Raw genomic sequence first — 26,166 nt, forward strand, 5'->3', positions numbered from 1 at the left:
TCCAGGTCCAGGTCACTTGCACAGGAGCCACTCTCAGCCTCGTTCACCAATGGCGTTCAGTGTCTGGGTTGCTCGTTTGGCACCAGCATTCACTTAATGCACCCCTGGGCCAGAAGCCCTGCATGTTTGCTGAAAGAAACGTCCTGGACCTCAGGACACCAAGCTGGGTTGGCCCTTTGTGATGACAACAGCACAGTCCATGCACAGTGTCCTTTACTTCACGGCCAAGTGAGAGGAGTAGCGTCCACTCTGTAAGTCAGGTCATCTCCAAAGGTCCTCTTCTGATCGAAGTTTTCTCTTTCTGACCATTTTATCTGGGAGGGATTATCTGTACTCTCTTGTTCCCATCTCTAGACTGCCAGAGTTATAGTGCTGTATGCTTGCTGCTCTCTCCAGAAATAAGGAATCGTATGGACACAGTCTTTTTGTTTTTCAATTGAGGTCTAATTGACATATACCATTAGTTTCTGGTGTCCAACATGATTCGCTACTTGTATATATTATGAAATGATCACCACAATAAGTCTAGTTAACATCTGTCACCACACATAGTTACAAATTTTTTTTTCTTGTGATGAGAATTTTTAAGATTTGCTCTCTGTTAACATGCAATATAGTATTATCAATTATGGTCGCCATGTTGTACATGACCTCCCATGACTTATTTATTTTGTAACTGGAAGTTTGTAACTTTTGAGTTAGACCTGTGTGTAGGAAGATAATGAAAATTTTTGCTTCCTTTGCTTTGGATATAGATGCAAACCCAGAATCACAGGGCGGCGGTGTGACCTATGTGCATCTGGGTTTTACCACTTCCCTGAGTGCATTCCCTGCCACTGCAACAGAGATGGGACTAAGCCAGGGGTCTGTGACCCTCAGACTGGGGCTTGCCTCTGCAAGGTAAGACAGAATATGCAATACCAAAGACATCAGCCAAGTTTTTCATGTTGAGTCAACATATAATAATGTGTGGGAAATGGGACTGACCCACAATAAGTGTAGAATCTTATAGTCATTTTCATTTGATAGAAATAGTTAAAAGGGAAGGCCCCTCTCATCCATCTCATTCCCTGGAGAGATCACTTTAAGAATCTGATGACAGGGACAGACCCACTCCAGAAAAATCAACACAAACTTTGTCTACAATTTCAAGAGGTTCAAAGTTTCCCTAGAAGACTATTCCTGGCCCATGGACCTCAGATTAATAATCTCTGCTCCAAGAGGTTCTGCCAGGTGGTTGCAGAGCTCCCAAGTCCTAGCAGATATTTTGAGGTTGGTAGTAAGTGTGATGAATTGATCCCACCATATTGTGAATCCTTTTGGTGCTAATTCCCTACCTGCAAGCTGACAAGGAGAATCTTATAAGATTTAGGAAATTTTCACTTCCATTGTGTGCAGTACAATTAATGCAGTATAAAAGCTTACCAACTATGTATCTTAATGTTTTGTTACCATCCATATTCTAACATTTTATATCAGTATTTGATTTGTACAAATTGCGAATTGCAATGACAGAACCTTTAGAAGGAATGATCTCCTGTTTCATGTTTTCAAATAGGAGAATGTGGAAGGTGCAGAATGCAATGTGTGTCGGAAAGGCTCATTCTACTTGGACCCAGCAAATCCCAAGGGTTGTACCAGCTGCTTTTGTTTTGGAGTAAATAATGATTGTCAAAGTACACATAAGAGAAGAACTAAGGTATGCAAGAAAATTAGTCTTTTTATTTTTATTTAGTACTTCCTAATGAGGAAAGAATGAATTGGCATGAAACATGAAGGGTTGTGGAATTTTTTATATGTTACTTTGTTAAAAGATTAAATATTGCCCTCGCCATTCCTCAGCCTGCAGCGTTCTTTCCATAGATGTCCTCATGTTCAGTCCCTCAATTTGTCAGGTCTCTGCTTAAGTGTCTCCTGTTCAGAGGGGCCTTCCTTCATCACTCTCTACAAACACAGCTTGTTCTGGTTACTCTCTGTTCTCACCCTTCTTTGTGTAGTGTATTCAATAGCATTTATCACTCCCTGACGTATTATACATTTAGTTCTAAGATTTGTTTATTATCTGGCTTCCTCCAACACTAGCATGTAAGCCCCTAATACATTCCCAGTGCCTACAGCAGCTTCTGGAACATAGTAGATGATCAATAAACACTCATGAAATCAATAGTTTGTGGATCTTCCCCCTTGTTTCTTCTTATCTGCTCACGTTCTTCCTGTTTTATGTTCCTTCTCACCTATTTTACCACGTCTTTTCTTTGGCCACTTTTTAAATTAACTCCATAAAACGAAAACTTGTGTTGCCTTCATGAACCAGTAGCCTCATGCTTGCTTTCTTTATGTGAGTAATGTCTTATATACAACAAGTATTCAAAGAAAGTTTATCTTATATGTTTACTGCCTGCTTCCTGAAAGGAGCACAGGCTTGTAAATGGATAAAAAATTAGTTTTTAAATCCACTCTGAAATCTCCTCTCCTGACCCCCAGGGGAACCTGGAAGCATCATTCTTAAACTATGCCTTGTTATTTCCTTCTTTTTCTTCCCCTCATAATTTAATTCCTGGCTTCCTTTGTGATCAGGGATATATTTAATTATGATATTCCATTTAGAGAAAAATAATGATAGCAGGCTACTATATTCCACATCACATTTTCTCTGTAAGGAGTTCGCCATTAAAATGCACCTGCTTACTCCTAGTACTATTCATTCCTAGCTACTATTATATACTTATTCATGTATTATTCTAACGTTTATTGGATACCTATTAAATGTCAAGAACCAGGATGTGTGCTGAAATACAAAGATAAATCCCACATCCATAAGGTCTCTGCCTCCTGAGAATTCCGAGGGCAAGCCGTGAGGAGACACAGAAAGGAGGCCATTGAAGCAAGGTGGCTGCTCCATGGTTCTTCCTATTCTGCATAATAAAGCCATCACCAAAGAAGCCACAAGCATGCCTTTCCATCCCTTGCTTTTGTGTTCCAGTTTGTGGATATGATGGGCTGGCACCTGGAGACGGCAGACAGAGTGGACATCCCCATCTCGTTCAACCCGGGTAGCAGCAGCGTGGTTGCAGACCTCCAGGAGCTGCCCTCAACAGTTCACAGTGCATCCTGGGTCGCACCTGTATCCTACTTGGGGGACAAGGTAACAAAGTCCTGTTGTTTGTCTGAGCCCTCGCTGGGCCTCCTCCCTCACTGCATGAGCATCATTTACTGGTGTCTGGAAGGAAACCTCAGGAAGTTCAGGTTACTAAAACTGAAGAAATTAGGTTAACTACAAATGCAGAAGAGACGCTGCTTCCCATTGGGAGGGGCTGAGAATGGATAAACCTCATGGACCCCACATGCATTAGCTCACCAGCAAAGGAAATCACGCACCATGTTTTTCTCAATTTTTACTTAATGCCGAAGGAAATGACCATTTAAATAATATGTGTTGTAAATAGGACTGTCTGCTTTTAAATGCCAATGCTGGAATTCTTTGTTTTAAAGCAGAAGAAAGGCTTCTTGTCAGGAAAACAAAAGCTGAAAAGTGACTCATGAGCTTATTAAAAGAAGCACGGGATCCAGTGGCAGTTCAGCTTTCATTAGAAGAATAACACCCAGTTAGTTAGACACTCCTCAGGGAGCTTGCAAACTAGTTGCTCTTCATTTGCTACATAAATTATTATTACAGAGCCTGGCCAGATACACTCATTTATTCATGAGGACAGAGGTGTGGGCCGCCTGTAGAGACACCATCATGTGATATTTGTACCTGGTGGCACAGGGAAGAGCTGTTGAGAAGGGGTGGATTTCATAGGGCCAGCTCAGGTAATACCATATTCTCTCACCTTTAGAATGATTTAACATTAGGGCCTTGTTGGACTCTAATTCTGTCTTCTGGTTAAAGGACTATGGGTTTTGAGTTTTGAATGTGGGGAATGTTGCTTCTTTCATATAACCCTCATGTAATATTCCTCTTCACCTCCAATATTCCAATATTGGAAACATATACTGGTTATTACTATGTAACAAATTACCACAAAACTTTGCAGGTTGAAAGCAATAATTATTATCTTGCACAATTCCTGTGGATCAGGAATCTAGGAGTGGATGGCTCAGGGTCTCTCATGAGGTTGTAGTCAAGATGTCAGCCAGGGCTTTGGTCATCTGGGACTGGAAGGTCCACTTCCAAGCTCACTCACATGGTTGTCAGCAATTCTCTGTTTCTTGCTGCCTGTTGATCAGAGCTCTTACTTTCTCATCACATGAAGCTCTCTCACCATAGGCTGCCTGAGAGTCCTCATAACCTGGCAGCTGGCTTCCCCTAAAGCAACTGAGAGGTAGAGGTACTGGGGGGGAGGGGGGGGAGAGGAGAGGAGAGAGAGAGAGAGAGAGAGAGAGAGAGAGAGAGAGAGAGAGAGAGAGACTGAGAGACTCAAACAGAAGCCACAGTCTTTTTATAACCTAATTTCAGAAATGAGGTATCCTCACTTCTGGCATATTCTATTTGTTAGAAGCCAGTCACTAAGTCCAGCCCACACTCAAGGGGAGAAGAATTAAGCTCTACCTCATAAAAACAAGAGTATCAAATAATATGTGGACATACATTTAAAATTACATTATCCCATCAAAAAGGCAATATAGTTGACCCTTGAGCAACACAGGTTTGAAGTGCAGTGGTCCACTTATATGTGGATTTTTTTTTCATTTTGTAAACAGATGATGTAAACTTATAGTATTGATAAATAGACACCGTACTATAAATGCATTTTCTCTTCCTTATGATTTTCTTAATAACATTGTATTTTCTCTAGCTTACTTTATTTTAAGAATTATAGTATGTAATACATATAACATACAAAATATGTATGTTATGAGGGTTGGTAGATTGGGAGAGGGAGGTTGTCACTTTGTGAGGGGTGTAAATGTCTAACTAGTACATTGTTTTGTACACCTGAAACTAATAATAATAATAATAATAATAATAATAATAATAAATATGTATGTTATGTGTTAATCAATTATCTGTGTAATTGGTAAAGCTTCTGGTGAACAGTAGGCTATTAGTAGTTAAGTTTTTGGGGAGACAAACATTTTCAACTGCACAAGGGGCTGGGGGTGGGGTCAGCGCCCCCAACCCCCATGTTATTCAAGGATCAGCTGTATTCGATAAGATGATTCAAGATGTTGCCTTGGAATACTTTTAGATTCTAAGATCATAACTCAGTGAAGCATTGTCAGGTTATGGAGTCTAGGGCAAAACTTCGATGGATTGGGAACCCAGAAATGCTCCTCCCCTGCTACAAGTTCTTTGCATTCTCCAGTAGGGGTATTTTGTCCTGCATGCTCTGAGGTTATATTGCCTCTGATTTCCATCCCATAGTCACTCCTTCCCTCTTAGTTGGTTTTTACTTTAAAGGGTGGGAGGTATTAGGACCAGAGGTGGAGTTGCTGTCAGAAAACCAGGACCATATACCTCTATGTCTCTACCACTATCATGCTGCTCATGCAGCTCTGAGAGAAGGTCCCTACACCTCAGACGTGGCTCATATACCCAGGAGAATGCATAATCACTTAGGAAATATGCACCATCTGCTCTCAGGAGAAGTCTTTTTCAAAATTTATTTTTAGAGGTTCATTTTGTAACAGATAGATATTAACCAATTCTCTCAGTTAAATAAGAAACCAATGGCCTGGATTTCTTAGAATAGCTGTGAACTAAATAAATATTTTGGTTTAGTAGTCATCTGCAATAAAATGATCTTATTTGTTTCCGTGTCACTATTTTTTCTTTTCAATAGAAGTATCTTTTGCTTGTAAAACTCAATCATATTCATGTTAAAAATTTTAACTGATGTAAAATGTTATAATGTAGAAAGTTAAAATATCATCTTCAGTTCTACTCTCTAAGTATGACGACTGTTAACAGGTTGATTGTGTATCTCTCCAGATCTATGTGCCTATGTACTTTTAATATCGGTTAATGGTGCCACAGTCTCTTTTAATGTTTGTGTTATTGATCCTAGTCTTTCAATTTTAGGTTTCCTCATATGGTGGCTACCTAACCTACCAAATCAAGTCCTTTGGCCTACCTGACGATATGGTTCTTCTGGAAAAGAAACCAGATGTGCGACTCACTGTAGGTATCAGAACACGGCCCAAGTAGCAGGAAGTAATGGTCGCTGTTGGTGCTGACCCAATTTTAGGACATCTAGATAAGGGGCCTAAAAACATGTTTGGATTAAGTCATTTTCCAAATTTTGTAGAAACTAAAAGAGAAGTTTAGAGCATGTAGCACCTCCTAAGGATCCTCTGCCCCTGACCATCCCGGCCCCAAATGGTTTCTCTTTTCTCCTCTCCAATGAACTTAACTGTATCTCACCCTTGCTTCTAATAAGTTCATGTTAAACTTTTGTTTATGTTTCTACCTTTCCATTTAGTTTCACAAGTGGTTTTGAGCCCTTCCTGTTTACAAGACCATATTGCTGGGTTTATAAAGGACAGGTGATCCCTTCCTCAAAAATTGTGTAACCTACACTACGATCAAGTGGGAGTCATTCCTGGGATGCAAGTTTGGTTCAATGTTCACAAATCAATTAATGTGATACACCACATTAACAAAATGAAAATAAAAATCATATGGTCATATCAATAGATGCAGAAAAAGCATTTGACAAAATCCAACAGCATTTATGATAAAACCTCTTAAGAAAGTGGGAATAGAGGGATCATATCTCAACATAATAAAGGCCATGTATGATAAACCCACAGCTAACATCATAATCAATGGGGAAAAGCTAAAACCATTCCCCTTAAGATCAGGAACAAGGCAAGGTTGCCCACTTTCTCCACTTCTATTCAACATAGTGCTGGAAGTTCTAGCCACAGCAATCAGACAAGAAAAAGAAATAAAAGGCTTCCAAATCTGTAAGGAGGAAGTAAAATTGTCATTATATGCAGATGACATGATTCTATGTATAGAGAACCCCAAAAACTCCACCAAAAAACTATTAGAACAGATAAATGAATTCAGTAAAGTAGCAAGATACAAAATGAATATTCAGAAATCAGTTGCATTTGTATACACCAATAATAAATTATCAGAAGGAGAAATTAAGAAAACAGTCCCATTTACAATTGCTTCAAAAATTATAAAATACTTAGAAATAAATTTAACCAAAGTAAAAGACCTGTACTCAGAAATTATAAGACACTGAAAAGAGAAAATAAGAAGATACAAATAAATGGAAACACATATCCATGCTCATGGATAGGAAGAATTAATATAATTTAAATGTCTGTTCCACCTAAGGCAGTATATAGATTCAACGTCATTCCTATCAAACTACCAAGGATATTTTTCACAGAAATAGAACATATAATCCTAAAATTTATATGGAACCATAAAAGACCCCAAATAGTCATGGCAATCTTGAGAAATAAGAACAAAGTGGGAGGTATCATGATACCTGACATCAAATCATACCACAAGGCTATAGTAATCAAAACAGCATGGTACTGGCATAATCTGCCATGGTACTGGCATAGATCAATGGAACAAAATAGAGAGCCCAGAAATAAATCCACACCTATATAGTTATTTAATCTATAACAATGGAAGCAAGAATTTTCATTGAGGTAAAGACAGTCTGTTCAATAAATGGTGCTGGGAAACCTGGACAGACACATGCAAAAAAATGAAGCTCCACCTCCTTACACCATATATAAAAATAAATTCAAAATGGATTAAAGACTTAAATGTAAGATCTGAAACCATAAAACTCTTAGAAGAAAATATAGGAAGTAAATTTGCAGACGTTACCCTTGGTAACATTTTTACTGGTATTTCCCCTCTGGCAAGGGAAGTAAGAGAAAAAAATAATCATACGGGATTATATCAAACTAAAAAGTTTTTTCACAGCAAAGGAAACCATCAATAAAACAAAAAGGCATCCTACTGAATGGGAGAAGATATTTGTCAATGATACATCTGATAAGGGGTTAATATCCAAAATTTATTTAAAAAACTCATTCAACTCAACACCAAAACAACAAACAACCCAATTAAAAAATGGGCAGAAGAAATGAAGAGACATTTTTCTAAAGAGGACATAAAATGGCAAACAGACCGTATGAAAAAATGTTCAACCTCATTAATCATCAGAGAAATGCAAATAAAAACCACAATGAGATACTACCTCACTCCAGTCAGAATGGCTATCATCAATAAATCAACAAACAAGTGCTGGTGAAGATGTGGAGAAAAAGGATCCCTCGTGCACTACTGGTGGGAATGCAGATTGGTGCAGCCACTGTGAAAATAAGTATGGAGGTATCTCAAAAAACTGGAAATGGAACTACCTTATGACCCAGCAATTCCAATCCTAAGTATCTATCCAGAGAAATCCAAAACACTAATTCGAAAAAATCTATGCACCCTATGTTTATTGCAGCACTATTCACAATAGCCAGGACATGGAAACAACTGAAATGCCCATTGGTAGATGATTGGATTAAGAAACTGTGGTACATTTATGCAATGGAGTATCACGCAGCCATAAAGAAGAACGAAATCTTACCATTTTGCAACAATATGGATGACCTAGAGAACATTATGCTAAGTGAAATAAGTCAGACAGAGAAAGACAAATACTATATGATCTTACTTATATGTAGAATCTAAAGAATAGAATAAATGAACAAACTAATCAGAAACAGTCTCAGAGATATAGAGGAAAAACTGAGAGTTGCTAGATAGGAGGGGGGGAGGGGGGTGGGGATGAGGGAGAAGGTGAGGGGATTAGAAAGCACAAATTGGTAACCACAAGATTGCCACAGGGATACGAAAGACAGTTTGGGGAATATAATCAATAATGTTGTAAAGATTTTGTAGGGTATCTGATGGACACTTGTCTTATTAGGGAGACCACTTCATGGAAAGTGTAGGTGACTGACCACTGCAGTGTACACGTGAAGCTGAAGCTGAATCATAATCAATATCAACTATAACTTAATATATATATATAGTCACAAGATGTGGAGTACAGCTTAAGGAATAGAGTCAGTGGAACTGTAACAGCTGTATACGATGTCAGAGGTATAATAGATTGGGGGGGGTTATCACTTTGTGAGGAGTATAATTGTCTAACTAGTACATTGTTTTGTACACCTGAAACTAATAATAAAATAATAATAATAATAAAAGTAAATATACTAAAAAAATTGTGTAATCTAAGAGGGGAGATGAAAGAAATATGCAAATATTACTACAATCCACTGAAGAGTAAGCATTTGAAACACAGTACAAACAAGGCTGTGTGGGAGCTGGGGTCTAAGTGGGGGCTTACATATCTGAGAGGCCCTCAGAAGGCTTCATGGAAAAGGTTAGTTTTGAGCCACACCTGTAAGCATGGGCATAAGAGGAGAAACGTCCTTCCAGTGGCAGAGAATGAGGTGAACCAAGGTAGGGGGGAAGTGCTTAAGGAGTGACCAGTCCAACTTGGCTCTATTGTCATTATGTGCCAGGTCATCGAAAATAAGCCTAGAAGCGTAGGAAGGAGGGTGCCTAATGCTATGTTAAGCAATTTGACTTGATGTAGAAAGTGGGGAGCAACTTTGGTTTTTTAAGAAAAGTGGCATCACACACTATGTGCCAAGCACACAATCCAGAACTGCAATCTAGAACATTTCTTGAGGGCAGGGGCAATGTGACATCTTGCATGGAGTCCCCTACAGTGTATGACACAGAACCTTGAACATAGGTTGGGGTACCATCGCCTGAAGTTGATTCTGCTTTCTGGTTTGTGTGTTGTGATTAATGCAATGCAATGACAGCTTCCTGAAGGTTTTTGTGTGTATGTCATTCACTGTGAAATAGGAACCAACAAGTCTCAGCTCAGCACAGTTCAGGCCCTTGCATTCTGGTCATTGTTTTTGTGTTCAGGCGCTGCCATGTTATGTTTTGTTTTCACTGGCACCCAAGTTTATTGAACTATTATTTTAAAAACTCAAAGGAGCCTTTACAAAACACCTTGAAAATGAAGCACCAAAAATTTTAGAGTTGTAGTCTAAGGAAAAAATAACTTCACAATAAAAATACTGTCATGGCAGTACTGTATTTTAGTTTCATTGTTTTTGCAAAGTCTCTCGAGTTCAGGCCATTTGTATACCTATATTTTACTGCCGAAGAGTTTATTATGCCAACTATTGGAATTCACAGAGAGCTGGTAATCAAAATTTCTCTTTAATTTCTCCTTCAAACATGGAAAAAAATTTAGGCTCGTGAAACATTTACTCTGCTGCTTTGTTCCAAACCAATGCAATTAAGAGCCTATGGGGCATGTTTCTTATGTTAAGGTTTTAATTGATTTGAGCTCACAGATAATGCCCTTCTTTCTGAAGTGCCAGCTCTAATGAATGGAACCCTTTCTGGTTTGGTGCCACAACAGAAAGGCTGGGGCTTTTGTGTATGTGTTTGGGGTAGGGGTGCTGATGGTAGGCACTCACTTTCCCATTGTACCCAGTTAGGAGTCACTCAAGAGCCACTGTAATGGGGATAGGGGTGCAGAGGCTGAGAGTGAGCCAGGATGGATCCTGGAGGGTGAGGGCTGAGGGACTAAGTCCCTCTCCACATGTCAGTGCCGAAGCTCCCTGGCTCTGTAGGCTGCCCTGCTAGGCCTTGCTAAACTTTCTGCCCAACCCACCCACCAAAGCACTTTCTTGTTGCCACAACTGGGTCCTGTAGGCAGTAATGGAAACAGAGCATCATGCATTGACTGCAAAGCATGGTTTGGTTTTGTTTTGTTAATGATTTTTTCCATTTTTAAGCCATTTCAGTCAAGGGCATTTTGAGGATTCTTATTTGTAAAAATGCATTGCATTAAATATTAATATTCCGTGTCACTAATTCTTTTACCAGTTCATTTCACTATTTTTAGAATCAGGCATTGCATGGAATGCAGATTCATAGAAATTTGTTCTTAGATCAGTCATAAACCTCAAAACTTCCTAGCCACGGCACTCATGCATTTGTGTTGTCTTTATACAGGGTCAACACATGTCCATCATCTATGAGGAGCAGAATAACCCACGGCCAGACCGGCTGTATCATGTGCGAGCACAGGTGATAGAGGTAAAGGACAAACATACATAAAATTTTTTTTTTGATGATCAAATCAATGGTTTTTCATGATCCTTTTGTTCTATGATTTCATTCTTTTAAGCAGTTGTGATCTTTGACTTATTTTATGAATTTAAAATATTAATGATAGTTGTGTAAATATAATTTATATGTATAAAAATTTTAAATATACATTATATAAGATATTACAGAGTTTCATCCTCACATGGCTTTGTTTCTACTATCTTGATGGCACTGAGCACTGTCTCTCCTGCTTTCAAGTTAATTATCCTTGTCTTATAAACACTGTGAACTTGTAAGTGCTGTATGTAGCTCCCTCTCATCCTTAGGCCTCCCTCGGTGCCTGGGACCTGGTAAGTACCCAACAAATGCTTAGGAGGAATGGATGGAAAAGTCACAACAATGTCTAACACCAAAAGAAGAAGAGTAATATAGATAAATACAAGAAAGCTCATCAAATCATAAAACAATGTATTGCATCTACTTGATTACAATTATTTCTTTAAAATCATGTTCCGTTTGTAATAAATATGTCCAGTACCTCAAAGAGATACTTTTTCAAGTACTTTGAACTCACACACATATTTTAACATTTCTGTACAGGTACATAAGTACAATGAATGTTATTTGGCAATAAGTGAAATAAATTATTGCTACCTACCACAATAGGGAAGAACCTCTAAAACATTATACTGAGTGAAAGAAGTAAGACACTAAAGATCATATATTATGTGACTATATTTATATGAGAGAAGTGATGCCAACAAAAATGGTGGAATAAGAACCTCCATAAATTATCTCCTCCATGAAAGCAATGAGAAAACTGGCCTATTTGGTCAGAATCAACTATTTCAGTACTCTGGAAATTAACCAAAGGCTTGTAGCAATCTGGAAAGCATTTATTCAAGAAAAATGGATGAATCTTGGAAAGAACAATGATCTTTGTGGCTGGTATTCAACTTGCTCCATTCCCATTGCTGTCCAGTTCCACAGTACCCTTGGAAATCAATAGCCTACCATCAAGGTGAAAGCCAGTAGTGTGGAAGCCACCAGAAGGGACAGCGTGGGACTTGAGCTCCTACAAAGACTCATTCCCAGAGAATTGTCATGATTTGACCTATCTGGAGGTTTCCAGATGATTGCATTTCCAAGGCTGTCTTTATCTGACCTGATTCAGAGCTCCCCCAGTGTGAAAAGCCTTTCCCGGGGAGTATTGGAAACATTTGGGGGCAATTGTTTCACTTCATGGCTGCCTAAGATGGTGGATAACAGTTGGAGCAAACAATAGGCTAATCACAAAGCTTAAAATAAAAACTTGGGAGATGAGATGTCCATAGGGGCTTTGAAAAGCTCCAACACAATCCTGGGAATATAGAAGGACTCACATACTCAGGGCTGCATCCGTGCTCAGGAAAGACGGAGGAGGCCCTAAACCCTCACCTCTGGCTGAGCTTGAAACTCTGCAAAAGCAGGAAGTGAAAGCTAAAACAGCGTTTTCAGTTGCCTGGCTGAGTATTGGAGGGGTCCCCCAACATGCATACAGAGCCCTTTTGCAATGACTAGGAGACTTTTTGGTACCAGGCATTTAAGGAAATCTCTGTCCAGTCATTAGCTGACCACTAAGCTAACCAAGCAGAGACTTAATTGCCACATTATATTGTTTTAAATATCTGGTTTTCAACAAAAAAGTTATGAAACATGCAAAGAAATGAGAAAGTATGGTTCCTACACAGGGTGGGTGACAGAAGGGGGGGGAAGCAAGAAATAGAAATTGTCCCTATTTACTATAAAAAGTCTTTAAATAAACATTTTAAATATGTCAAAGAACTAAAGGACACCATGTCTAAAGAACGAAAGGAAAATATGAGAACAGTGTCTCACCAAATAGAGAATATCAGTAAAGAAATATAAATTTAAAAGAAAAACCAAATAGAAATTCTGAAGGTGAAAAATACAATAACTGAAATGAAGAATTCACTAGAAGAGCTACTATGGACTGAATTGTGTCTCACAAATTCATACGTTGAAGCCCTGACTCCCTGGGTGGCTATATTTGGAGTAAAGAAGTAATTAAGCTTAAATGGTGTTGTAAGAGTGAAGCCCTGATCTTACAGGATTATGTATCAGTATGTCCTATAGTATGTCCTTATAAGAGCAAACACCAGGAAGCTCAGTGTTTTTACCAGGGACTGAATTGGCTGGCTCCCTGATCTAGGATTTCTAGCCTCCAGAACTGTGAGAAAATAAATTTCTGTTGTTTAAGCCACCTAGTCTGTGGTATTTTGTTATGAAAGCCAGAGCTGACTATGACAAGGTAGCAACAACAGATTTGAGCAGGCAGAAGAAAGAATCAGCAAACTTTTAGAAGGTCAATGCAACTGGGGAACAGAAAGAAAAGAGAATAAGGTGAAACAAACAGACTCTCAAAGATATTAAGAATACCATCAAATAAATGTACCAGCATGTGCATAATGGGAGTGCCAGAAAGGGAGGAGAGAGAAAAAAAGTGATTAAAAAAATATATATTTGAGAAAATAATGGCTGAAAACTTCCCAAATTTGATGAAAATCATTCATCTACACCTCTAAGTTCAACTCCAAGTAGGATAAATGCAAGAAATCCACACACAGAAACATCATAGCAAAGATGCTAAAATACGAAGACAGAGAATCTTGAAAGCAGCATGAGAGAAGCACTTCATCACATACAAGGGATCCTCGATAAGATTAACAGCTAATTGTTCACCAGAAATCATGGAAGTCAGAAGGCAGTGGGATGACATTTTCAAAGTGTAGAAACACATTTTCAGCAAAGAATTATATATCCAGCAAAATGTCCTTCAAAAACGAAGAGGAAATGAAGTCATCCTATGTTAAACAAAACTGAGAGAATTCATCACTACCCAACCCTCCTTACAAGAAATACTAAAGAGAATCTTTTAGGCTGCAATGAAAGGACAGTAGACTTAAATCCACATAAGAAACAGAGCACTGGTAAAGGTAACTACATATGTAAATGTAAAAGGCAGAAAAAATATCTTTTGTTTGTAACTTTTTTTCTCCTATCTGATTTAAAAGACAGCTACATAGAGCAATAATTGTAAATCTGTGTTGGTGGGCATACAATGTATAAAGATGTAATTTGCATGACAATAGCACAAAGGAGCAGGGGAGGAAATGATCCAATGAAAGCCAAGTTAGTGTACACTATGGAAATTAGGTTGGTATTTATATAAATTGTCCAACATGGGCAAGTCATAGAGATAGAATGTAGCTTAGTGGCTGCCTGGGGCTTGGGGTGGGAATGGATAGTAACTACAAATGGCCACAGGGTTCTTTTTGGGGGGATGAAAATGTTCTAAAATTACAGTGTGGTAATGATTGGGTGCTTCTGTAAATTTACTAAAAGTTGTACACTTAAAATGAGGGAATATTGTTGTATGTAAATTAAACCTCAATCTGTTAAGATATAAATTTAAATTATGTAAGTGTTATATTTATATGTTAATAATATTTATCATTTATTGAATGTCTACTATATCTTAGGCACTGTGCTGAATACTTTTATACATTATATCATTAATTTATTTTAATCCTCATGACAGTCCTGAGAAATTGGGTGTTATTACTATGCCCATTAAAGAGATGTGGAAACTTCAAAGGAGGCAACAGAATCTACAGGTTAAAAGTGCAGGCTTATTAATGATGAAAAGATGCTTAACATCACTAAATCATTAGAGAAATGCAAATCAAAACCACGAGATACCATCTCATACTCATTAGGATGGCTACTCCAAAATAATTTTTAATTAAAAAAACAGAAAATAACAAGGTTAGGAAGAATATCGACCAATTGGAACATGGGTACACTGTTGGTGGAACTGTAAAACAGTGGAGTTGCTGTGGAAAACAACTTTGAGATTCCTTATAAAGTTAAAAAATAGAATTACCATATGATCTAGCAATTCCATTTCTGGATGTATATCCAAAAGAATTAAAAATAGGATTTTAAAGAGATATTTGCATACTCATATTCATTACAGCACTCACTATTCACAATAGCCTAGAGGTAAAAGCAACTGAAACATCCATTGACAGATGAATGGATAAAGAAAATGTGGAGATATATACACTGGAATATTAATCTACCTTAAGAAGGAAGGAGATCCTGTCACATGCTAGAACATGAATGAAACTTGAGGACCCTAAGCTAAGCGAAATAAGCCAGTCACAAAAACACAAATACTGCATGATTCCACTTATAAGAGCACTCAAATTCATAGAAACAGAAAGTACAATAGTGGTTGCCAAGGGCTTGGAGCTAGGGGTGGGGAATGGGAGTTACTGCTTAATAGGTATAGAGTTTCAGTTTTGCAAGACGATAAAATTCTAGGGATCTGTTGTACAGCAATGTGCATGCAGGTAACAGTATTATAGTGTACAGTTCAAAATGGTTGAGGTGGGAATTTTTATGTAATGTGTTTTTTACCGTAATAAAAAATAAAATAATGTGAATGTGTGTGTTCAAGAGAAGATTGTACTTTCTGTAACAATTATGGACATTTAATGAATGATCTGAGCTGCATGACTCAGTTGGTTTCCATATGGTTTTCTCTCCTATATCTTTCTCACTCATTTTGTGCTTGCACAAACAAAAACACATTTTAAAATAAGCATCACACTGGGAAACTTTACTTGATTTTATTGTTCCTCATGTTCTGCCTCCATTTTTTCCCCTTTCCTGTTGCATTCTCTTTTCTTGGGAATAAGCCTTGGGTCTTTGACTTCTGAATGTAAATCCACTAACACTTACCTATCTTATTTTATTTCATTTTGTTTTGCTATGCATTTCAAATATCTTTTCCTTGACTCTCTCTGGGTGTCTGCCTCGTTGAAACCCCTAGAAGTGAGCTTGCCAAAAGTAAACCTTGCCTCTCTGTTTTCACATGTAGCAAAACTTCAGACATGCCAGCAGCGGTGCCCCGGTGACTCGGGAAGAACTGATGACGGTGCTGTCTAGACTGGAAGATGTGCGCCTCCGAGGCCTCTACTTCACTGAGACGCAGCGGCTCACCCTGAGTGGGGTAGGGCTGGAGCAGGCCTCTGACACAGGAAGTGGTCGTAGAGCACATCATGTGGAGATGTGTGCCTGCCCCCCTGACTACACTGGTGACTCATGTCAGGTAGGAAATTCTCCTAGTCCATAAAATTTCCCCAAGGGACTCCAGGGGTGGGCTCTCCTGGCTGCTGTCCAGCACTGCTAGATGGTCTGGGGGCACTCTGTCCATCACATAAGTTCCTGCTGGGCAATAGCTTCTACCTCACCTGGACCACCTTCAGGTAATAAATATGTAAAAGAAGTCACAAATGTCTCAAAATCCATGAGAAAGCCACAGGATCCCAATAGATCCAGGGGGGTTGTAAAAATCAGGACTTTCCTAGAAGTAGGAAGGATCCTACCAGTCGGCACCCCAGTATTTAAGCTACTGCTTTCCCAGTAGCTGACCCAGGGTTTTCATGCTTTTCTCTAATCCAGGGTCTCCCTCCATCCACCAACCCCAAAAGAGTTATAGTCCAGAGTATATTCTAATTCTTCGAGGGGAAATCAAAGTCCAATTTTCCAGCTCACAGCCGGTCTGCATTTGAGACTCAGTCAACCAGATTTGTCCTCAGGTGATTGTAATGTGCCATAAAATGAAACCATTTCATAGCTCTGGCTGGAAATGTGTTCTCTTCCTAAAGAAGGGAAAGAGAGTACAATGGTTAGTACTATTATTAGGAAATGGCAAACATCGTCATTCTGTATTCCATAGACATTCTTCATTTTCTCTTCTGATCCTTTGATACCAGAAAACCCAAACGTGATCTGCATGGAAGAGTTTTTTAATTTGCAAATATTTTACCTGCAGTGGTTTTCTGAGGACTCCTGTCTTCTAACATGTAGTCCACAGGTACCTACATTCTCCCCACTTCCTTCTATCACTCTTCTAGCCTGATTAAATAAAATATATAGCCCAAAGGGAAGACTGGAACCTCTGGATTACCACCTTCCTGCCCAGGGCGTGTTCTTTGCTCATGACTCAGCCTGTGATTTACAGCTGCTCTAGTCGGCTAGTGCCGTCTGTCTGTGGGGCGAGGTGGGTAGAAGGTGATGGCTGCCCCACCTCGCAGGGATTACAGAGCAGTGCACTTCTATATGGGACTGTTATGTGTGCTCTCTCACAGGCTGACTCATGGGTAAAGTTTACAGGTGGGGCCTCCTGCCGCAGACAGCCTTCCTTACCTGAGTCAGGCGGGCCTGGGCACTGAGCAGGAAGGGCTGGTATAAGAGGAAGAGGCAGAGGCTTGTGCGCAGCCAGCAGGACGCCTAAGGACCAGGATGCCCCCAGCAGTGAGGTGGTCCGCTCGGAGTGCAGGATGGCTGTGGATCTTTGGGGCAGTCCTGGGGCAGTGTCTGGGATACAATTCACAGCAGCAAAGGGTAGCGTTTCTTCAGCCTCCTGGTCAAAACCTCCAGCAAGCAAGTTATGGGGAGTTTAAACCCAACCAGGTAATGTCCCTTTTAAATTTTGGTTTGGGGTGGGGAAGGGTTCTCAGCTTTGTGATATTTTAAGTTAGGGTGATGAATGATTAATGAGTGGGCTGGGAGAGGGGCCGATGGTCTCCCCCCATCCTGTTGACTGGCAGTGTTTATTACAGTGCCTAACAGATTGCTCTCCTGAGCTGTTAACCACAAACTCTGTAAACATCAGCCCACCTGGAAATGCCCAGACAGATAAGAGTTTGCGTACTTGTGGCATGTTAATATGCTATAAACTTTGTGTCCTTTTGAGAGTAACCCAAGCCTCAGGACAAAGAGTCCAATAGGCTTTCAAATTCTGCTTGGAAGAAAAATTACCCATAAAGTAAAACATTACAATCAGTGAAATCCTTGATTTTAAAAAATGATGAGGTCAGGTTTGTATAATACTAACAGACATGCTTCAATTCTTGAGGCATTAAATACTTGTAAATTTTGTTCTCTTTCTTTAAATTTCCTGGATGTTACATGTACGTATACTCACAGAGAAATATATTCTATGGCTGCTGAAATAGCCCTAGAAACCTGATAGGGAGATAATTTTTATCATTTGTACTATAAAAGTTTATTGGAAAAATTATCCTGAAAAATTATCACTTAAAAAATGGTTAGCTGCAAAACCCCTTTACTGAAATAATATATTAGGATATATTCATTTTCATTTAGAGCAAGTTTTCAATACAATCTGAATACTTAAACTGAATTTTATGTAAAATGTGGTGTTTGTGTGCTTTATAGAGGTGAGAAAATAATTATATTTCAGTAACTGACAAGTGTTTTATCTGAGAGTCACATGATACATAACTCTTACAGAGTGCTTTTTGAATTCTAATCAAAAGCAAATTAAGATGGATGATTTAACTTTAATCAAGATACAATATCCTACCCCAAAAGCATGTCTAGTTAAGGCTTTTACTTGGGTATGTTGTTGCAAACAAACTAGATATGCTTATTTGTTTGGATAATTTGTTTTTTTTACCAAATATGATTAGAAGCATGTGCTGTGATAAGGTACTTGCCACTTATTAGCAGAAGTTATTTGTAGATAGGATCATACTGTCATGGGCTGAATTTCATTCAAACATATCTCTCAGCTGTGCTTTCAGCTAAAGAACATTCCTTTCATACTTCGATTCTCCTTTAGACAAGCCTATTCATATAACAGATAAAGTAATTTAATTTTTTGCAGTGTGTTCTTTTGTCTAACATGGTTTCTAATAGCCAAAGGGAAAAGTGTATTGGAAATTATAGTCTTGTTGTTGCGTACAATTTGTAGTCATTGGTAATTTGGGGAGAAGCTCCTAGCAGCGACTGGAATATTCCACTCTGGGAAGTACAGGGGGCTTCTTTCTCTAGTCTTCTCACGTTGGCTTCTTCCCCTCCCCCACTTGACCAGGTAGAGACCTTTATGGCCGTGGATGAATCAGATTAGAAATCAGTTTATTTCAAGATTTCTCTTGATTGTAGTTTCAGAGTCTTCCAAACACGTGTGGTGTTTAAAGAGGATTAGAAAAATGATTTTTTATTTGAAATATTAATTTTTCCTGATGCTTTAAAGATAGGGCATATAGGAGATCAGTGCAAGAAATGAGGGACAACATCTGATTTTAATCAGTGTACTGATTCACTCTGCCAAATAATGGAAATACCTATAGTTCCCTTTAAAGACAGAAATCTGAACAATTTTTAGTGGCTGGTGTAAGAATAATTGCTTTTTTTTTTTTTTTTTCTATTGAGGGCATTCTTAACTAGAATCCTTTAAAAAAATACATCAGGTCATCAAAAAAAGTGTAATTCTTTTTATCCATATGAAAAATAGTAACTTGTGTTCCACTGGAAAGAGACAAAATACTAGAGAGAGAAATAATCAAAGTGATATTGAATGAGAGAAGACCACAGGGGAGGGGATTTCCTGGAGCTGGTCTTTGTGTGCTCAATCAGAAGGAAACATCCCTGCAAAGTTCTATATGAGAACGAAAGCACGTTCCTGTCCCCTGGCTTCCCTATTTTGCCCATAGGCTGGTGAGTGGCAGTGAAATCATTCCACAGTTCTGCCATGATTGTGTAGATCCCAACGAAGACTCCTTATTCTTCCATCTTCACATACTGTCTTCCCTACCAGCCTAAATCCATATTTGGAGAGGTAATGGCTACCAAAGAGAACTTGAACCTGAAGGGAATTTGCTTAGAGATCCTCCCCACTAAGGACTGAGATCCTCATCCCATTTGCTCTTTCACCACTCCACCCCTGCACTTGCCCTCAAAACAACAAGCATGAGAAGGAGAAGAAGCCACTTCCACACCCACCCTCCATACTTCCCCTTTCTCTGGTTCCCCATCACATGTCTCCCACTCAGGCACAAGCACACACTCCCACCGTGCTGTGGAAACAAAACAGAACCTGACAAACAGCAAGTGGACCTGGCTAGTGTTTGAGAGTAGAAATCCACACACAGACTGAAGGAAAGTAGATAAAAAAGCGAATCCTTGACAGTCAGAATTGTCACATGCTTTGGATAATTATTTTCCTTCTTTGTATTCACTAAATACTTTGTTTAAAAAATAGGGTTGCAGCCCTGGACACTATCGGGATTTATATACTGGACGGTGTGCTCCCTGCGATTGCAACAGACATTCAAATCGATGCCAGGATGGCTCGGGAATCTGTATTGTGAGTAAATTGATGCTGTAATACTACCAGTGGGCAATCTAGGTCTCCCTATTCCCACCCCACCCCCGCCCCACTAAGCCCTGTGACATCAAACATCGCATCTCCTACCAAACCCTCAATAGAGGTTGCTATGTAAATGCAGGAGACTCCAGAATTATCAGGTTGAATTATGTTACACTTCACTTTTTCCTGCATTTTAACATGGCCCATCAGAGAACACCTGTTTGAACAATTAATTTACACCTTAGCTTCTAAATCTCTGCTTCATTAAATGGTATTAAGGAGTGGATCCCGAGATTTAACTCTGGCCAGGATATAATAAATCGGGGCCATTACTATGGGCTCCAATTTCATTGGGGTGGCAGCAGGTTGTGGGAAGGGAGTTTTGTTGCTGTCAGATGAGCAGTATTTCAAAAAAGCAATTAAGGGAAAAGGAGATGCTAAGAAAGGCTTAATGTGCACATTCTATCAGCCAAACACAAACCCTCCACGGTTGCCACGACAAAGTGGGTTTATGTGGGAGGACAGGTGAGCAGAGTATTTTAGAAAATCTTCCCAGAGAAAACTAGATTCTCAGGAAATTTTTCCTTTGCATCCTGAAGCAGAACATTTTTTATTCTGCTGACTTCTTCCCTTTCATCAGAGGTTCTCTTCCTGGGAGCCAGGACCTCCCCAGTTAGAAGGAGAATGGACAATTCCAAGGAAAGGAGAGAGTGTTGGTACCCCAGGAACACAGAGCCGTCCCCCCCAACACACACACACACACACACACATTTGGGTTGTGCTGTTTGGAAATGTATTCTTCTGGCATGGATTTCCTTTGCATTGTGTAATGCAACTAGAGTGTGTTTCAACTATAGTATTTGAGTTCCTAGACTGAATTAAGTCAATTAAACATGTCCCAGGGAACTGCTTCCTCTGCAAGATGGGGCAGGTCAGGACAGGAAATTCCTGTAAAGAGCCTGATAGAATATGTTGTAGAATTTTAACCTTTTAAGTTCAGAAAGAATAAAAGACATTGAGAAATATTGTTTTTAGCTCATACATATTCCTATATAATAGTTTGTTTGATAATGTATGTTGTGAGGAACACAGGTCTATGCTTTAATGAAATATAGTTATCTTGTCACTGAACCATTGCTAGATGTTGAGTCTATGAAAGCTGCTGAAGGACAAAGGAATTTTCTCTGTTGTCCATTCACCCAGTGAAAGGATCATTAGTGAGAGTTACAATTCATGTGTTTTAACAAAACAAGATTTTCTTCCCCATTTCCTTTCTTTGTCAGCTCTGTCTTCACTTGTCCCTAGTGCCTCTGTGGCCTCTAGAAACTATTCATTCAGGAAACCCTTACTGAGCATTTGCTATTGTGGGAGGCACTGAGCTAAGTGTTGGGGTTACAACCATCGGGCATAATCCCCACTCTCACAAGGCTCCCTGTCTAGTGGGGAATGTGTGTGTGCACGCACACGTACACATACACACAGGCACGGAGCCCATGTCTGCACTCACCTAACTGCTCAGTGGCAGTCACAGAGCGCCGGCGCTACTCTCACACGACACTAGTCTCCCATTGCATGGGAGCCCAGGATGCAGCCCTCATTCTCAAAGAACAGTAACAAGGAAAACAAATACTATCAAATGGACTGATTCCTCTGCACATTGGCCTCCACCTCTGAAGGTCCAAAGTCAATTTCTAAAATCTGGGACCTTCCACATATGCAGATCTCCATGTCTTTTCAAGAATAAACTTTGAATTAAAATACAGTAGCCCAACTCCTTGCCAATAAAGCAGTGTGTGTCCAGTTGAGAGGCAGGAGCAGGAGGTGATGTGGTCTGTACGTGCCATCAGCCAGAGGGACCTTTGATGATGATAATGGGCTCCCCTCTCTCCACTGAGGTCCTGCCTCTTTCTCTTCTTCTTGCCCACTTTCTCTCTCCTCCCCACCCCATTTCCTCCTCTACCCCCATTCCCTTTGCCTTCTACTATCTCAGTCACCCCTCATTTTCCTCTCTGTTCCCATGTCCCTTTCCCTTTCTCTTCTCATCCTCTTTCTTCCGTTTTTCTTCTTTTTATTCCCTACCACTTGAGCCCATCTTCCTTCCTTCCCACAGAATGATTTATGTGAAACTAACAGAAACTAACGGGTCCCCTGGGACTCGCAGCCAGCCTCAGGGCCCCCCTGATCTGCCCTGCTACCTCTCCAGCTGCATCTGCCCCCCTTGCACTTCACCCTCCAGAATACCATTTGTTTCACATCATGTACACATGCTACTATGCTCCTGCAAGACTGAGGATCTGTGCACACTGTCCCCTGTGCCTGGAATGCCCTTCCTTCACTTCTCCACCTAGTGAATTCCTCTCCTTCTATTCTCCATGCAGGAGGCATCATTGCTGGTACACCTTTGTTATATTTTTCACATTGCATTCAATATGTTTATTCACAGGGTTCTATCTACCCAGGTCAGGGTACTGATCCATTTTTGCATCCCTGGCGTAGTTGGGCATAGAATAAATGCCCAATAGATGTTTGGTGTTAAATGGAGATAGGAGAGCACATATTGTGGGTATGGATATGGATTAATTCACTCATTCATTTATTCACAAGGAAACTTGAGAGGCAGATGCCTCAGATTTGCAGGACTGATGAAGAGAGCTTCTAGGGTAGATGCTCTCAACTGAGGATGAGGGGTGTTTCAGACATTCTTATGGGACTTTATCAGGCAACACTGGTTCTGTCCCCTTCCATGATCCTCTCCCCTCACGCCTGTGGAAGACCAGCATTCAGAGTGTTTTTAGTAACATACAGGTGGCAATTCTTGCTTCTTACATTCTTGCTTCTCTAGTGTTTTCAGCTCAGAACTAAATCGACACAGGACTAAAATGTATCTATTCAGGTATATTCTTCTTCAAAATTATCATTTGGAGTTATAAAAGAAACTAATTAGTTCAAAAGAATGGATTTTTCTGAGAGAGTCAGGGCCACCAGGCAAAGCAAAGGTGGAAGAAGCCATAAGTACCTCACCTGACATCCCTGAGAGACTCCTCTGTGGATCCCAACACACGGTGGGTTTGTTCCCAGTGTCTGGACCTATGGAGAAAACCCACAGGGCAGTGACATTTTTGGAAGAAGGGAGGGATTCTGGACAGAGATGAGCTTTCTGATGATGATCAAATATTAATACGTGAGCAGCATCCTACTTCAAAGACCCACATAGTTTTCAGGAATATTTACTAATCCATTGTGTTTTCAGTGCAATTTTATATCTGGAAAAAATATGAAAAGATATTTAACATCATAGCAGATTGTGTAATTCTGTTATTCAAAGGTTCGTGAAGGATAGATCTATTTAAGCTGAACATTTATGATTGAAGGACAGCTCTTGCTATTCAGAGCAGTACCACACCCACTTAAGACATAAAAGTGTGATCAAAAGATATGGTGAATGTTTAAATTCAAAAAAATCTATTAACAGTAAAAGACACACTGCCATTAATCCCCCTCAAAATACTCCCCCTTTCTTCAAACACACTTATCCCATTGTTCTTGCCACTTTCTGAAGTTCTGGAAGTCCTCTTTTGTGTCTTTAGTTGTGCTATTGTGGCTGCCTTGATGTCTTGAATCGATTCAAAATGTTTACCTTTCATGGTCATTTTGACTTCGGGGAAGAACCAGAAGTTGCAAGATGCCAGATCCGGTGAATAAGGTGGATGAGGACACACTGTAATGTTTTTATTTAACAGAAATTGCCATAGCAGAAGCGATGTGTGGCACGGAGCCTTTCCATTGTCATCCCAAAATGCAGTGAGTGCTCCTGCCAAATGCCATCCAAAGGAAAGGCAGGGATCTGCAATACAGAAAGTGGTGCATCAAACATTAGTAACAGAGTGTGAAAAATTTCAACTTGTTCGGTGCAGTCTGGCGGGTGTGAGCTACGGTTGAGAGATGTGTTTTAAAGTGTGTTATAAATCATCCTCTATCATGACAATGCTCAGCATCACACATCACTTCTGGTATACGACAATTTCTGTCAAATAAAAACATTACAGTGTGTCCTCATCCACCTTGTTCACCAGATCTGGCACCATGTGACTTATGGCTCTTCCCCTAAGTCAAAATGACCATGAAAGGAACATGTTTTGAATCAATTCAGGACATCAAAGCATCCAGGACAGTTCAACTTAAAGACACTCACAAAAGAGGACTTCCAGAACTGCTTCAGAAAGTAGCAAGTACGATGGGACAAATGTGTTTGAAGCCAGGGTGAGTATTTTGAGGAGGATTAATGGCAATGTGTCTTTCACTGCAATAAATTTTTTTTAATTGAAACATTCATCTTATTGTTTGGTCATACCTCATATGTGCATTTTTTTTTTCCCAACCTGGCTCTAGATATTACTTTAAAACTCACATGGATTAGTTTCCCACTCAAGACTACCTCTGCACAGAGAAGTAACATATATAAGCAAATTTTTTAAATTATACGTATTCTAGGCCATATAATTAACACGAAGTATCTCTGAATTATCAAATGCCCACTGTAAGGCATGTGTGCCTGGCTATTTTTTGTGTATATTTTTGTGTGTATTTTATTATTAGAATAAAGCCAAGAAAGTGTATACTGGGCTGAAAATTCTACAAACTAAACAAATCCAACACAATCCACTGAGCTTTGTCTCAGTAGACTGCTCAGTGGCAAGGCTGTATCATCTCAGTGCTTTACTGAAGAATAACTTTCATTAGACAATGACTTTTACATGAAAATAATTAGATTCACATAAACACAAGCTTATATAAAATGAATGCCTTGCTTCTTTGAAACATAATTGAGTGTTTTTTTCATATGTGGTGCAACTTTTTATTATTTTAACAAATGCCGTGTATTAAAAACTTATTTCAGTTTTATTGTTCTTCAGTATACGATTGGTAAGTGAATTATGAAGTCAAATCTAGTTAATTTGCATAGAAGCAATTGTAAGGGGAAGAAGAGAGAGGAAAGGGGTTTACATTTGTTGAGACCCTAGTATGCTTTTTTTAAAAAAAACCAACAATGTTGGAAAGTGGGTATTATTCTAACTGCATGTTTTAAGAAAATTAGAATTGTATGTAAATCATACACCAATAAAATTGATTTATGAAAAAAACACTGAAGCTCAGAGAGGTGAAGGAACTTGCTTAAGATCCCACAACTACGAAATGTTAGAGTGGGATTTGAACCCAGCTGGTCTCTCTCCACTTCATCATGCCTCCCAACATTAAACACCAAATAGCTGATGGAAGGACACTTACACTTTTTTTCTAGCACTAACAATGATTGGATTCCAGACAGGAAAAATATATGGTTGGTGGAACCGATATCACCATACAGTCAGAGGACTTGAGTTATAATTGTGTGAGTAATTAAGAAGACAATGATCTCAATAGTAATAAATGTAATCAGCTGCTATTAATTGAACTGTTTATTCGTCCCAAGAACTGCCAGCATAACACTGCTGGGGATCACTGTGAGCGCTGCAAAGAGGGTTACTATGGGAACGCCATCCAGGGATCCTGTAGTGTCTGCATGTGTCCTCATTCAAACAGGTACTGTGGAAGCTTGAAAATAATCTATAGAGACAGGAAGTAGTTTGGTGGTTGCTTAGGACTGAGGGTGGGGGTGGGGGATTGAGTAGTGACTGCTAAAGAGTATGGGATTTATTTGGGGGGGTGATGAAAATGTTCTAAAATTGATTGTGGTGATGGTTGTACAATTCTTTGAGCATACTAAAAGCCATTGAATTGTACACTTTAA

The 26,166-nt window shown here is 39.4% G+C and overlaps 1 protein-coding gene across 2 annotated transcripts in view; it reads left to right on the forward strand.

Moving 5' to 3' along the window:
• LAMA3 (laminin subunit alpha 3) overlaps positions 1 to 26,166 on the forward strand; it is a 264,040-nt gene that overhangs the window by 177,617 nt on the left and 60,257 nt on the right. Inside the window, exons 33-40 of one of the 2 annotated variants that reach the window (XM_088797937.1) lie at positions 756 to 900; positions 1,559 to 1,699; positions 2,984 to 3,145; positions 6,026 to 6,124; positions 11,033 to 11,116; positions 16,077 to 16,307; positions 20,271 to 20,375; positions 25,849 to 25,958. In XM_088797937.1, coding sequence (XP_088654063.1) covers positions 756 to 900; positions 1,559 to 1,699; positions 2,984 to 3,145; positions 6,026 to 6,124; positions 11,033 to 11,116; positions 16,077 to 16,307; positions 20,271 to 20,375; positions 25,849 to 25,958 — 1,077 coding nt within the window. Of the gene's footprint in view, positions 1 to 755; positions 901 to 1,558; positions 1,700 to 2,983; positions 3,146 to 6,025; positions 6,125 to 11,032; positions 11,117 to 16,076; positions 16,308 to 17,218; positions 17,675 to 20,270; positions 20,376 to 25,848; positions 25,959 to 26,166 lie in introns of those variants that run through there. The other variant, XM_088797938.1, reaches the window with a different exon arrangement.

The sequence above is a fragment of the Rhinolophus sinicus genome, chromosome 4 (genome assembly GCF_057876585.1).
Source record: "Rhinolophus sinicus isolate RSI-liver-muscle chromosome 4, RSI-T2T, whole genome shotgun sequence".
NCBI lineage: Eukaryota > Metazoa > Chordata > Mammalia > Chiroptera > Rhinolophidae > Rhinolophus > Rhinolophus sinicus.